General features: G+C 42.3%; 1 protein-coding gene across 1 annotated transcript; it reads right to left on the bottom strand.

The window, feature by feature from the left end:
- Positions 1–26: 26 nt before the first annotated feature.
- On the bottom strand, positions 27–14966 carry LOC137891895 (chondroitin sulfate proteoglycan 4-like). Its single transcript, XM_068736706.1, has 6 exons — positions 14886–14966; positions 8579–8777; positions 8261–8392; positions 6918–7078; positions 4617–4800; positions 27–3642 (listed from the first exon to the last, which is right to left on the bottom strand). Exons 1-6 carry the CDS (start codon positions 14964–14966, stop codon positions 1775–1777), a joined length of 2625 nt encoding a protein of 874 aa, XP_068592807.1. The 3' UTR covers positions 27–1774.
- Between the last annotated feature and the right edge of the window lie 988 nt (positions 14967–15954).

The raw sequence follows: 15954 nt of genomic DNA, 5'->3' as shown, positions 1-15954 counted from the left end.
CAATCAAACCTGTGCAAGTTGTCGCAACAAGTTTTTCATTTTAACCAGTTTTTAGTATTAAGTTCTCCTCTTTCCACGCAAAAGCAAAACTACTGAAATGTTATCGGGCGATGACGTTAAAGTAATAGTAATGGGTTATTTGCTCTCTCACTGTGAGTTAGATGAGAGGAAAGATACCGCCGTCATATCGGTCTGTTAAATGTGAAGCCACAGCCAAGAGACAGTCAGGATAGCAGAGAGACAGACGGACAGCTAGCTTGTGTCAGCTATAGCTCCAGGTTCAGGAAGTCACTGCGTCCAGACAAGAAACACTCTGGTTCATAACCCCACATACAACCACAACTTCTTGTTTTTATACAAAGTAGACATGACGTGTTGTTGAGAGAGCTTTAGCAACACGTTCTCACTCCCATCTCTTCATCAGTGGTCCTACGCTTAGCGCTGTGAGGCTCTTGGTTCCCTTCTAGGTTTTCAACATGTCAACTTCCTGTCATTACATGCATACACCGTCCTTTCAATATCAACTTCCGTTTTCATAGGAAACAACTTTGTTAGGTTTAGGCAACAAAAGTATGATGGAAGCAGATTAGTGATCACAATTACAGTGATCAAATATATATATATATAGCTTGGAACAAAATCATTCCGATAAAAATGCTTTTTAAATAATTCATTTTTAGTAATAAAGTAGCCAGCTAACAGTTCATTTTGGGTATTTTCATAAATGACAACATTTTGAAAAAAATGTATTCTATAGTATTCAATTAAAAAACGACTTTACTGCCATAATACTTTGCCTTGTGGTAACCCGTTAAAGTAAACATCAGTCCCCTGGGTGTTTGTTTGACCCATCCATTTTTTTTTCCCAAGCAGAGTTTGTAGCTCTTATACTACGTAACCTAACTTCCTCATTTCCTCCCGCCATATCTGTGGCCGCGTTAAGAGTCATACTTTGATGCAAAGGGCGACTGTATTTGACGAGTTGGGAGTGAGAACGGGCTTTAGAGGCTCTTGAAAGTGGATGTTCTTTACCTTTGGATGGAACCAGCCTAGCTGTTTCCCCCTTAGATTCAGCTAAGTTAACGTCTCCTCGCTGTAACTTTGTGTGTAACAGACAAATATTGGAGTGGAATCATTCTTTTAAAAAAAAAAGGGAATTCATGTATTTTCCAAAATGTTGTACCATTCCTTTAAACTGAATTTAGCCCTGAGAAACACAATACAACGGTAGCTTAAAAATATTGAAAAATAAAAGAGAAAATACAAAGAGGCAGTTTTTCTCGATAATACAGCATATATTTACCTCATCGTCTATGTACAAGACTTATCAACTTTCCTGATGAATCAAAAACTAAATTCAAAACATCACAAAGACTTTATATCACCTATCCATTGAAATGAATAATATTGGCCAATGATATCATATGGAATACAATGACAGAGCACACCCACGATACTTTTTGCAAACACATGGCATGTTTATGTCTTTATTTGTGCCCTTTGACAAGCGGAATGATAAAACTAAAATAAATAGACATGGCCTGACCCACCTTAGATAAGCAAGTGCCTCTTTCTTTGCCAATAAGTATTCAGTGTTTCATTGCCTGAGAATTTGTCCACAGCTATGTTGAGATAAGTTAATAATAAATGGTGTCAAAACATAATTTTCATTTGAGCTGGTGTGGCAAGAGGTCTTTAATACTGAGAGGAATGATTTGAGGAGACTTCCAAACACTTGAGGATCACCTCGCTCTGTGTCTTATCTCGAAGTGTCTCAGACCCAGTACTGATTCTTTTTCAAGGCCGGGTTCGTTGTCCGACAGTGCTGCAACAACTCCGGGTCTGCGTCTTTGGAGTCCATGTTGGACATGGGGATGTTGTTGGCTGGGTCAGTTTTGCGAAAGGTTTCTGCGCTGGCCACCTCTCCGTTTTTAGGCTTGGATGCTGCGGTCTGGACGTCGTGCTTGCCTGTCTTGTTTTTACGGATCAGGTAGTAGGCCAAGATGGCCGCCAGCAACAACAGGAGAAGGATTACTAGGATTGGAATGAGAATAGACCAGAAATTGCTGCGCCTGGAAACATATGGTTTCCCGTTGGAGCTAGAGCCAGAAGACGTTGTTGTGGGGGCATCTCCGTGGGGCCAGTCCTTGTTGCCCCTCCAGCGGGGGCTAGCGGAAGTGGAACGAGGGGAGCCAGCGCCAGGGAGGTCATTACTGTCCTTCGGTGAGGCTTCTGAAGGAATCCTCAACAGAGTGGCAGGGTAGACCCCAGAAGCATTGTAGGGGCCGGTCTGGAAGGAAAGCACACATTCTGCTGGAGGAACCCCATGGGCTTTGAGGAGGAAGCGGGCCTCGTCCTGACTGACACCACCTCGTGATCCAGAAGCGCTATTCAGGATTTCCATAGCTACTCGCCCCTCATCCAGCTCCTTCTGGCTGAATGTGTCCACTGGCTGACCTGCACCAGGACCTCCAGACCTCACAAAGCGAGCCCCGTGGGGCTTTTGGATGACAGTGAACGTTGGGGAGGTCCTGGTCTTGTTTGCCAGTGGAGTTGCATCCAGAAGCTTCCTGTCCAATTGGACAAGAGCACCTTGGGGTAAGAGGGGATCCTGAGCGATGTTGGCCAGAGGCTGGACTGTGATGTTGAGGACAGAGGAGACATTAGCCGCCTTGCTACGGGCTACAAATGCAACACTGTCTCGAGGTGAAGTGGACTTAACGAAGCGGACACTGACTCTGCCTTCTTTGATCTGTTTCTGGCTGAAGGCAGATGTTGGCTGCCGATCTACCATGACAGCTGCATACTTAGGTACACTTGTGATCTTGTAAAGGATGTCCTCCTCAACAGGGCCCCCGGTAGTGGCTCTCAACATCTCCTCAGTCACCAGGGTCTCATCATCACCTTGCTTCACCTTGATCTCAGGAGCCTTGTCAAGAAACAAGGTGCGAGCAAGGACGCCGATGTGGAGCGTGTGTGGCTCTGTTTGGTGTTCTCCATCTGACACAATGAATTCCATAAAGCCATCGGCAAGGCTGCCATCGCTGAAGAAGCCCACCTGCCCACGATTGACCATCTCCTGTGTGAACCCAGAGATGGGGTCCATTGTGAGGGAGTCAACCAGTCGGCCGTTGCTAGGGGCTTTGGTCACTTTGAAGTGCACCTCATCTGGCGGACTGTCCTCGTCTTGAGTGTTAAGATGCTTCTGAGACAAAAGGGTCATGGAGCCTTGAAGAACCTCCAAGAGTATGTCTATGGTGACTAGTTCAGGGGAGTCAGAGCCGCGACGTTTGATTGAGATGTTAAATATCTCCTCCAGGACCACGGCTTCGGCAGGTGGGGCCAAACTCTGACCCTCAGACTTTAGACGGGCTCTGAAAGAGAAGCTGTCAGACGAAGCCCCTGAGTCATCATGGAGATACTCCAGCATTCCTTGGGTAACATCTTCTTGCATGAAGGATGGGGCATTACGGGGCAGGTCCTGACCACCCAGGGTGATACGACCGTGGTCAGGGAAACGCTTGATCTCAAAAACCACATCCACATCGTCTCGCTCAACTTCAGGTAGGATAGCCAGAAGGTTGGAGGCATCAAGAATTGAATCATCAATGGATTCCTTCTGGCCTTGCACAATTTCCAAACCTGAGCAGAAACAATACAAAAATAATTCAGTTTTCAAATATACTTTCTCTTTAGTTTTGTCTGTCTCCTGTCGATATTTAATAATGCAGCACAGTACATTCATGCTGTTGGCACCATAGGAAACAGACAGAGCAGGGGGCGAATTGTTTATGCAGCAAAAGGAAGCAGAGGTAATAAGTCAGACTGGCAATTGACACAGCCATGACCACAAGCTAGATCAGGTCACACTAAGAGAAAACGGTTTTTCCAGAAAAGGTAAACGTGTGAAGTCAAAATACAAGTTGTAAGCTGTAGTTTATTCATAGCCTAGCGTTAGCTTTGTGCTTCTGACGATTGCATTTACGCTTTTTAGAAAGTGGTGCTTTTTGTGAAGATTATCTTGCTGAACTAAATGTGTAGCATATAAACTTTTGTTTGCACAGAGGTTATTTTCTGCAATAATCCAAAATCCAATGGAAGAATCCTATTGGCTTTCTGTCGAGGGGACCAGGGCAATGCTAACGTCCAGGTTTTCCTCCGTAACAACAACATCCCTGCACCACTCTATCAAGGGTACCACTCACAGCCTAGCAAATGTGCAAATGTACGTATCCTCAAAAACAACTTTTTAGGGTCAGTATAAATAAAACCATAGAAATTTAAAGTGATACTTCACCTAAACTGTACTGTAGCAGGATAACAAAGTATAAAATATAATGTGTGCTCAGCCTATCAACGCTGTATGAATAGATACATAATTAAACACAGATCTGACATGTCTAAAACACGGCTGCAGCTGGTGAAAACATTATCTCACCATAATAACTCTACTGTTATTATTTCAGGTGGAGCCCTCTAATGGGGCTTTACAGGCTTAACCACTCATCTCTGCATCTCAACATCTGTGGAAATCTTTATACAATAACAACAATTATGTTAAAGCCATGCTGTTTTAGAAGTCATGTAACTGCCTAGATTTTGACATTAGCTTGTACCTTTGTTCTTCCACAGCTGTGAGGAGATGTTTCTGTGAGCAGCATAGTAAGAGATGGTGATGGGCAGGATGTGACGGACATCAGGGGCTGGTTGGGATGACAGAGTTAGGTCTACGGAGTCCCTCACCACCCAAAAAGGCTCCTCAGGTATTTGGTGCTCATAGTAGACCACGCCTGACTCCAGCTGTGTGTCAGGGGAAGCAAAATCAGAAGATGATGAGCCGTTCAAAACTCTCAATATTGCAATGTGTAAGTTGCCCGTTTGCAGTCACTGCAAAATTACTTTTTATTTGTTTTGACTTGAGTGATTTGGATGACAAAGACATTTTAGTTCGCTTTTTTCCTCTGAAGTTTGTAAGAACCACAGTCAAATGGGATCTCAAATGACGGCAGCAGTGGTTTGGCTGAGCTGTATACTGGGATCTGGGTTTGAGAACCAGAATGTGACGGCCTGTGTTTGCTCTCTGAGGTCACTCCGTGTCCTAAACTCAACTCTTCTCACACACACACACCCACACACACACCCACACACACACACACACACACACACACACACACACACACACACACACAGACAGACACACAACCACAAGCAACCAAGCGTTCATGCTTGTACACACAAACGCAGCGCTGAATAACTCAAATCATCAAATCATGTTTCAGCTCGACTTACTGTTCGATTTTCTGTCACAATCGAAACAGAGCAGTTTGCAGGGAAACAATTTATTCTCATGCTCATCCGAGCACAGTCAGATGTCAGCAATGGAAATCCGACAGAAGCGAGAGTGAGAACACACTGCTGCCATGGCAGACAAACACTTGGCCTGTATGAAGCAATGCGTAGTACTACTACTACTACTACTGGATATTTGGTTATGTAATCTGAGTAAACTGAAATAGAAGTGCCTCTTTGCTTTACAGACAATAAGTAAAAAAAAAAGTAAAAAAAATCCACTAAATAAACAAAACTCTTTTGAAATAAGGGGGCAAAACTATGATGAAGGATTTTGAAAAAAAAATGGCGTAAACCATTAAAAACCTAAGGCCTTTAAATATATTCCAGGACTCTGAGTGCCTGGAATATTCTTTTGTTTTTCTTGCTTGTAAAGTGACTATTTATACTTACTTTATACTTAAGGTTACTTTGCCAAATGTGCTGTACGAATGCATTTAAAAAAAAAAAAAAATTGCCTGCAATTAAAATCGTCTCCAACCCTGTCCACTGCCTTTAGTAGTTTAGATTAGAGCGATTTATTTATTTAACATTAATAAAATAAAATGCAAGACTGCAGTCACACAGGCTTAACATACATTCAAAATCATCAAGGGTAAGAACTCAAAACCTTTACCAGCATGGATGCTCATGCTAATGCTGACCCTAAACATCACAATGCCACAAAGGCATATGCAATGAGGCCCCCTGCTGGTGAAGAAGAGGAACATGTGGATGCCTCATATACACAGTATGTACAGACTGTAGTTATAGACGGTCTGAAGATGTTCGGTACAAACTTCATTTAAGAAAAAACGTTTTACTTATGGAAAACTACCACAGCTTATGTGAAACACTGAGTCAACAAACACTAAACTGTTTAGTGTAGTTTGAGTGATCTTTATTATCAAGTTTATTGACTTGACTTTACCTTAAATAAAAGTCGACGCTGATAAAAAAATATACGAAATAAGAGGATCATTCCGAGCGGAACCTTTAATAAAAGTAACCAGAGTAAGTAAAGAGCTGTAACCTCAGGAATTAAATGACTTAATTTTCACCTCTAGGAGAGCGGTGAGATCTTCAGCACCAGTCTGTGTTGAAAAGAGGATTAGCTGCACTTTTATGCATAAAAGTGGAATTATGTCTTCTCATATGTCTGTTTGATGGTCTCTGCAGAAGACAACTGGAGGGCCTTGAACAGTCTGCTCAGTAAAAGAAACCTGCCATTACTAGGAATGCTAAATGTGAAAGAGGAGAGGACTTATTTAAGAAGAAGAAAATGAGTAATGCCTTTACAGTGCTCCCTTATGTAACTGATCATTTAAAAAAAGAAATCCATCAAAATATGCTTTTTCCTTTGCTCTTCCTGGGATTTCTTTATTCTTTTCTTTTTCCACCATTTTTCTTCCTTTAATCTGTTTTAATGTTAGACATTTTGCCGTAACTAATAATTTATAATGATCATTAAAAGCGAATGTAGAACATTCAATTTATGAAGGGCGGAGGGGGAAATTAGTTAAATGTGTCCTAAAGGAAATATATCCTAGAAACACACACTTTTGTCGCACTCGCACAAAAGTAATTACCTGTGTTTGTGAGAAGCGGGTAATTTCCTCATACTGGTTCCTGTCATTGGCCATGATCAGTCTTCCCAAACGAGGTGGGCGGATAAGAGAGTAGCTTATCTCATTGCCATCCTCATTGGTCACAGCCCCCAGATTGGCACTCGTGATAGACTGCCTTGTTCCTGTGAAAACACACGCGCACACACACACACACACACACACACACACACACACACACACACATACAGTCCTCTGAGTGCTGTGGAAAATGGCCTCTTGGAAGTGTTGTTGAGCTTGTAAAATTTAACAGAGTCTAGAATTGCCAAAAGCTTTAGCGGTTACAGTAATTGCACATTACTGTGCAGAAGAGCTTCCTGATGGGGAGAGTTTCATTTCAAAATTGATATTTGTGCTTTCAAAAGAATGTGACAACTCATCTCCTTTATCATTAGCGTGAAAGAAAAGTTTGTTGAGAATAGAGGTGAGGTTATTGTCTGTGCTGACACTCATGAAGTATAGTTTCACTTGTCAAATGTTTCATCTGGAGAGGTTATCCTCTAGAAATACAGTGTTTACGAACAACAAAACAACTTCTCTTTGGTGCATTGGAAGTATTTTAGATCAAGCTTGGACTGAAAAGTAAGCTAACAGGCACACTGAGTAGGATGTGGACCCACTGGAAGTGTCTTTATCTACCTCTGCCTGTATTTTCTTATTTTTGCTGTGTTCTCTGAAAAACGTAGCGACCGCGTGTCGTATCGTCAGTGCGCTTTAAAGATGGAAGCTACCGATCTGGAGGACGGCTCAGATAAAATGCAAACACGGAGAGGCAAAGCGCCGAGTGGACAAAGCTGGTTCCGATACTAGCGTGAATCTGGGGTTCGCTTTCAAGAGACAAATCCGAACCATTGTGCTCTTAAAGCACGACGACGTCCCTTTTTGTAAGACGCAAAAAGACAATTCTCCTCTTATGAATGAAATGAAACGATTGAAATTTTTTGTCCGTTGTGGCAAGTAGCTTGTAGTGGCTTATTTTAGCACAGATACTGTGCAGCTGACATTAATCAGTGTGTTTGCTGGCTTCATGACTTTCCTCTACTTGTGCTGCTGAACCATTGTTTCAGATAAATCATAATAAATGTCTTTAAAACAACTGACGAGAGAATCTGGAGAAAGCAAATTCGTTTATGTTTTTGTAATCTGCACGCCACATAAACAATTGCTGTGTTTCGGAAAAATCCACTTAAAACATTGGACAAACTGTACATCATTTTTAGTTTCTTTTTTTTTTTTTTAATCTTTGACCATGTTTTAATCACTGCCGTCTCCAGGGCTTGAAATCTCGAGGACTTTTGACATTTTACCTGGAAATACCATGAGCTCCTCCTGCGTCACCATGGTGATGGTGAGAGGCCTGGCTGTGACGACAAATCGGTAGAGAGGAGACGTGTGCTCGCCGTCTGTCACCGTGAAACCGAAACCACCGGACTCCTCACCTGGAAGAGCAGAGGAGTTTTGCATGGGACACAACAACATGTCATTTTGCAGCCATAGCCGATCACTGGCAGTGACTTCCTCTTGTGTAGAACATGATTTCAAACAATGATGTTGAATTATCAACAGTCCGATATAGAGGCCGACTTATATTTAATACACTAATAAGAAAATTTCGGTGGCCTCACCCTCGTGAATGAAGATGACCTCCCCTTTGTTTATGTGAGCCTGCGTGAAATTCAGGATGCCCACTTCGGGCGCCTCTTTCAACGCCACCATACCACCGGTTGGCACCTCGACGTGGTAAACCAGTTCCTCTGCAAGAGTGTCGGCGTCCTCAGTGTTCAGCATGCTGGAGGTGATGTCAGCTTCCTCACCAGCAAGAACCTGTGGCACACATCAAAGACAGAGAGGGGGAGAGAGAGAGAGAGAGAGGGAGGAGAGAGAGAGAGAGAGAGAGAGGGAGAGAGAGAGAGAGAGAGAGAGAGAGAGAGAGAGAGAGGGAGAGAGAGAGATGAAAAGACACCACATATTACCAAGTCTGAGTTATGTTTGCGGAAAGGTAATTCAAGGTAATTCAACGTTATACAAGGGGTCAGGAGTTTATTTGAAATCCATTAGAGATTTGCTTTGTGTATAAAAGACACTGTGATGCTGTACATTAATGTTTGTCTGAAGCCATTTCCGTGATACAATAAGAAACAAACCAAAAGGAAGAAAACAAATGATTAAAATAAAAAGAAGATAAGCACAAAAGCCGTGGTACAAACAGTCACCCCCAAAGAAACAATTTAAAAGGTTAATTATTTCTCCGTGGCAGTCTAGGCGCTCCTGTTATCAGAAGATGGAGCACAGCGGCGCATGCTGAATGACTCTCCCTGGGTGGATGGGCTGTAATGGACTTCTAATGGTCGGCCGGCTGAAAGGAGCATTAATTGAAAGAAATGGGCCAGATCCCCAGAAAGACATTCTTAAATAGCTGGAATCAGTTGGGAGACTGAGCCGAGGGTGCCCTACAGTAAGAGGCACATATCGATCCGGAAAGCCATTCAACCTCTGATACCTCTCTCTTTCTTAAGACTCGGGATGAAGAGCAAGAAGCCTTCCGGCAGGAGGAAGAGGGGAGCAGAAGATTCAGCCGCGGATATTAAAAGCTTCATCTGTCAATCACTGAGAGTCGGTTATATTTTGGAAGTTAATTTATGCTACGTATGCCACACACGAGCACACATCGTCCATGTGTAATTGACTTATTTGGTGAGTCCAGTATCTCTCACTAATTTCCTAACTTGACTTAAGAGTGTGGTCATGAACTTGTGGCATTCACTTGTGGGTTGCGTGTTTAAAGTAAAGAGTGAAATAAGAAATAAATAACACAGATAAAGCATGAGAGCCAGAGGTTTTACAGCTGTGATGTCAAAACAACCTGTCTTACAGCTGTGTTGCATTCTGGGCTACTGAGGGTATTACCCTTTAAGAAAAAAACAAAAACCTTTTTATGTAGATTCCTCTAAAGATTAATGCCGCTGCAAAAGTTAAGCTGCTTAAACAAATACAAAAAAAACCCGTGATGTTAAATTGTAGAAAATGTTGCTGCTATTTCTGCTGTTATCAAAGCTGTGCTCCTGATGTCACATTGCCTACATATTCAGTTTTCCATGGGAATTTGAAAATGCACCACCAAGCAGTAAAAGCAAGCCAGCATACATATGGTACATTACCTACAGCTGTTTTCTACAGTGATCAAGCGCTCTAGCTTTCTTTGTAATTTCCTGTAATAGCAGCCTAAATACTTATTTTAATATTTGAGTTCCTACTGTAGGCTATGTAATCTAAACATAGATCTGGAAAGTTCCAATTAAGAGGGCTGCCTGAGTTGTAACTTTTCTGTTTTTCTGGCTTTGACTTTTCAGTCATCAATATCAAATTTACAGATTTGTCCACACATTTATAGATCTATGTACGCATTTACAGATTTGTCTACAGATTTACAAATCTTAAAAGACTTAACACGGATTTGGAGATTTTTTAAAATTTTCGTTGGACACATTTACAAATCCGTATTTGAATACACATTAACCAATCTCAGTACGCATTTAGAGATTATTTTGCACATTAACAAATCTGATTACACACACACACACACACACACACACACACACACACACACACACACACACACACACACACACACACACACACACACACACACACAGATTTAGAAACAGTTGCACAGCTCTCCACTACATTTGCATATGGTAATGCTTGGATTATGGGCCCCATAGATGTTGCCGCTAGTGGAGAAGTTAGTAAATAGTTGTTGCGGTATTCCATTCTTGACCAAAGTGGTGGTCTGAAAGACATCCATTTTCAAAGTGACTCATATTCTCTTTATTCTTTATGTTCCGGAGTTGTTGTGAATCCAACACAATTGCTGTCTCTTTCGGTCCTCTGTGTCGTCCCTGGTATTTTAAACCCATCTAGACTGTTTCAGTACAACAATTGTGTATAATTTAGTTTCCCCTGCTGCTCCTCCGATTCAGTTTGACACTCCATCAAAGATCTATCACCGTGACACAGCATCAACAGTTCAAAGCCGTAATCCACCATAACACACTTTGTGTTTTTTGTTGCTGGTAGATTGTGCCTTTGTTCCTTTCAAATGATAACTTTTATGACCGCTGATGACTCTACAGACAAGAAGGGCTGTTTCATAACAGAATTTCAGAAAAGTCTTGCCTTGGAAGGTCTTGACTCGGAATTTCACGTGCGTGAACGCTGAGTTTGTATACAAAAGTAACATAGACAATATGCGAACCACTTACACTCGGTGGCCTCTGGTTGGAGTAAATCGGCTGCATGGCTTTCCAGCAAAAAATAGGATGAGGATATTCAAATGTGACTATTGTGTACAAGCTTGTTCACACAGGATGAGCACTGATTCACAGGTTGAAGTATGTCGAGAGGTCTAAGTTAACCAGACTAAGGTCTAAGTTAACCAGACTAAATCCGGTTGAAAGGTAAATTTTTAGACGCCTAAATTACATATATCTGTTGTTTCATCACGCCTGTAATGAAACGTGCATTTAGCCCTGTTTTACACTGACGATAGTCATTTCCTGTAAATGCTTACTGGGCCACCTTGTGTGCCACGGTGTGGAGAGCAGAGGCGCGCTGACGTTTGGAGGAAAGCAGCTAAATTTGGGATTATCTCTGGACCGTCAGCTTGGAGGGGATTGAGGCCTGCCGGGACCCCAGCCACGACCTCCTAGGGTGCATCGCCTGTATCCAAAGAGCTTCGCTGGAATTTGTGGAAGATTGATACCGGATGTCGGCAGCTCAACCCCGTGGTTCCGCTGGAGCTGCTTGCACACCAGATACCCGCAGAGACTTGTTACCTCTGGGATCAATAACCTTTCATGTGTCAGACACTTCCATGACAGAATGGGGGTAACCTGCGTCGATGAGCTCGGTGTAGGTGGCGCTTTTACCTTCAGAGGAAGAGAATCACATCATCCTACTGCATCACTTTAAGCCACTGATAGTTTTACAAGGTTATTTTTGTAGAACTGACAACAGCATCACACACCAGCCTACATCGAGAAACAGGGTAGCATTGTATCCACTCTGTTGTTGAAGCCTGCAGAGAAACCTGTGATATCAGGCCTTGGAGAATCCCTACTTCCTGGAGGCAGTTTACACCTCAGGGAGCAGAAACTGATAGTTTGTCTGGGAGCACACCCGGGAGACTGAACCCAAACAATGCAGCTCCTTCTCATTTCCAGGGAGTCATATGTCGCCGCTTTGTCACGCCGCTCGACGTCTGAAACCAGCACACAAGGCGTCCTTTACCGGGCTTTCAAGCAACTGCAATTTGAACCCAGCCACCTCATTATTAGACGATCGGAGGGAGTGCTCTGGGAGTGTGATGAAGAATGAAAAAAAAGTCACACGGGGTTTGACTGGAACGAAGGGGATGTGTCAAAAAACATTGTGTCACAAAGTTACGTTAGTGATATTTGCATTTTTTGTACTTATGTTACATTGTTTAGGTTTTAATTAGTTCACATACTTATTTTAAGCCCAACCATGATGTTTGTCTCACACCTACCTAAGTGTCTTTTTATTCGGCAAAACTCAAGCAAGCGTTTTCGTCAACGTCAACCATGTGTTTACAGTGCAATAGAATGTGATGCCAGGGGGTCTGACAAAGCGTCAGTAAGTGACGAATTGCAATGACAATGTGTTGAACAATTGGAGCCAAATCTGGAGTCATGGGACAGAAGTGGATCTGTGTTTTTTTTTTTTTTTTTTTTAAGACACCATAAGCAAGACAGATGCTTTCCCTTCCCTCTGAGTTATCCCCTCCTCCTTATTGAGAGAGATGTGAGAAGGTGATACGATATGCAGAGATGACTTAGCTGATCACTGTACCACCCCCACCTGACCCGTTTCTCAGCATTAAGGACCACCACTGCTAACAGAGCAGCAGCTGGTGGGAACAATCTCCTTTCAAGAGGCAACAGAAAATATGGTCTTCATTTTAAGAAACTTATAACACCACAGCGTCAAGACGAAAGCTTCTAGTCACCTCTACCATTTGTTAAAAGTAACTTTAAAAACATATAATCACAAACTTAATCGGGTTCTCTGTCAGATTCCTGGAAGAGAGTACCTTAAAACACTCCATTTGATGAGAAATATGAGTTAGAAATAGCAGCTCGGGAGAAGCTCTCAATCTAATTGTAATGAACAGAATCCAATACTATTCTCTTCTTCTATCTTAATATAAAGGAACGGTCTGTCTACCACAGGCATTCCCAACTGCGGTTAATGACTTGATTTTCTGAGGAATGCACAATAGCCTGAACAAGAGAGACATCCGTTTAGAATTTTCTGTTTAGAGCATGTGGCAAATTACATCTATTTCTATCTTTGAATTGCTTTTGTGCAAATAATTTGTCAATAGTTAATTTACATTGAAGCTAAAGGCAAACATAAAATATACAAAACAGCGCATGGACGTCGAACATGCCTGCAGAGTTACAGTACGAGGCCTTTGACTGTTTTTTGTAGCTTTTTCCTAGTATAAATGACTTTTCATTCAAAAATCAATTATGCATTTTTTTTTTACTTTTTTTTTTTTTTTACAGAAAACATGATGAATATGTCTGAGCAGCTGATGATGATGATGAGGCAGTGCTTTCCCATAGCTCTTTTTGACACAAATGATGACACCGGTTTGTGATGCTGAGAAGGATAATAATCGCCTCCCAGGCAACACCGCCGACATTAACTGTTGCGCTGAAATGCAACTTTCACTGGAAGAAATGTGAAAACTTGGTTGGAGGACAGTCAGGTCTGTAGTCATTGACACTGATAGCTTTTAAAGAATCCTAACGTTTTGATACAACTGATCATGTATCTCTGTAACCTGCGCTCCACCCAGGGGTTACAGATGAAAATGAGCTTTTAGGCCATATCTGGTTCAAGGTTTTGCACATTGTTCTTAACCAATGAACAAACAAATAAACAAAATAATTCCCAAACAGAAAAAACCAAAGACAGCCTTCTTAAAATACAAATGTTTACATATTTTACAGTCAATGAGGTCACATCCCTAGTTTTAAGTATCTGTGTTGTAGTGCAAAACCCAATCCCCGGCACTAGATGGCCCTGTCAGTCTACTCTGCACTCCAGTAAGGCGCCAAGCAATCTAGGCCAGCTAATCTGAAAATGGCCTTGCAAATTGATGGTTTATATAACAATCAATGCATTTAGCACCAAGGAGGATGGGCTGCAAATTCAATTTGAATGGACACAATGGCTGATATTTCATTTGGAGGCAGTAATGAAGGAGCTGCCATAGGCGAACGACTTAGTTGGCTGATGACTCAACAGGATACCACCGTGTTTTAAATGTTGGAGACTCTGAAGGGGCGCCAGATGTCTGAAGCTGGGTCCCACACTGCCTGGGCATCCGAAATATTGGCTGATTTTGGAAGTACAGGCGACACCAGAGTGTTTTCTAACTCTATAGTGGGGAGTGGGGAAGTCAAGGCACTAAACAAACAGACAGACGGTAGTTTATCAATGGAGCTACATATATATATACGGTATATAAAGACAGACAGACAGACAGACAGACAGACAGACAAATAGACAGATCGACTGAGCCAGCTATTTTGCACAACTAGCGCAACTTTTTTGAGATACAGCAAAGTCAAGTAGAACCAGACAGAGACGAGTGTAGACCCTAATCGAGACCAGCTGCATCCCACAGAGCGGGCCAACTGGGATCAACGGTGAGCTTCAACAGAGCCCGATCACGGCCATGTTCGTCATCGTGTCTGATCATCTGCTGCAGAGGTCACTACAGACACACACACACACACACACACACACACACACTTCCTGCTTTAAATCAAGCCGAGTGTCGCTTGCTGGGCCAGACCCGGCTCTGTGCGGGGAGACGTCCACATATCATTATGTTACATTCTGCAGCCGCAGCCGAGGAGGCGCAGGGATTGGATGCCGCCCTCGCTCTGCCAGAAAGCCGCGGTCTCGTCGAACCATCTTGGTTTTCCAAAAATACGGGTTGCCAGGGAGACGCGGAGCCGCAGGCAGAGCAGGGAGGGCTGAATGACACAGTTGGTTTCCAGTTCTGTGAGCTGATTACTGCTGGCTTTTTCCAACTGCCTGCCTACTCTTACAGTACAATCTACTTAATTGATCCTTCAAAACTTTTTCTTCTCTCATGGCTGAGTCAGTAAGACAGCGTGTCCCAAGCACACTCTAAAAATACTGTATGTGAGAATTACATAAAGGTGTTTGAATGAACATTCGTGTTATTAGTTAGAGAGGAAATATAAGTGAGATCTCTCCACAATGAAGGACATGGAACACTATTAGAAATCTTTCTTTCTTTCACGTAACTTATTGTTTTAGATATATTTGAATTCCCTTTGGATCAACTTGATGTATTTGATGTATGATTGTCTCTGTAATTCCACTTAGGGGGACTGATGGATTGAGCATTTTGATAGAGCTTTCATTGTGTACTTGTTTTGAGCCGTTTATCACCCTGCGTGTGTTGGATGGTTAACCACTCCTGTCACCAGTCATCAACCCATTGATGTAAAGTGTGGTTTCCCACTTTTAAACTGACAGATCCCACAAGGGAGGAAATGCTGTCTATTTCAGTAAATATGCAGCTTGGAGTCAATCTATTAATTCCAACATACTTCTGAATCAAAAGGTGCGCCATCTTTTTTCTCGGCAAGCCAATCAGAGGAGACTGGGCCTTTTTAGGGAGGTGGGCTTAAAGAGACAGGCGCTAAAATACAGCATATCAGACCGTCGGTGAATACAGGTATATATATTCAGACAGACAGCATATAAAAAATGATGTGTTTTTTGAATATTAAAGCATTTGAACATGCTCAATAAGAAACCAAAAACACGATGAACCTGAAAATGAGAATGAAATTTAATATAAACAGATGTGTTTTACATGACTATGATAATTAGGGATGGGCAATAATGCAAGTCAGATTGTGATGAA

Source organism: Cebidichthys violaceus, unplaced genomic scaffold (genome assembly GCF_023349555.1).
Source record: "Cebidichthys violaceus isolate CVI_PGR_0920_01 unplaced genomic scaffold, fCebVio1.0.p SCAF_712, whole genome shotgun sequence".
Taxonomy (NCBI): Eukaryota; Metazoa; Chordata; class Actinopteri; order Perciformes; family Stichaeidae; genus Cebidichthys; species Cebidichthys violaceus.
The sequence above is the reverse complement of the archived record's forward strand: the minus strand, read 5'-3'. Positions and strand labels throughout refer to the sequence as shown.

What these genes read in the sequence shown, in the direction of transcription:
- LOC137891895 (XM_068736706.1), bottom strand. Translation starts at nt 14,966, where the DNA reads ATGGTTCGACGAGACCGCGGCTTTCTGGCAGAGCGAGGGCGGCATCCA. An exon ending in GGAGCTCATGGTATTTCCAG is followed by an intron (nt 7,079 to 8,260) that starts GTAAAATGTCAA and finishes GTGTTTTCACAG; the next exon opens with GAACAAGGCAGTCTATCACG. An exon ending in ACAGCTGTGGAAGAACAAAG is followed by an intron (nt 3,643 to 4,616) that starts GTACAAGCTAAT and finishes GTTTCTGCTCAG; the next exon opens with GTTTGGAAATTGTGCAAGGC.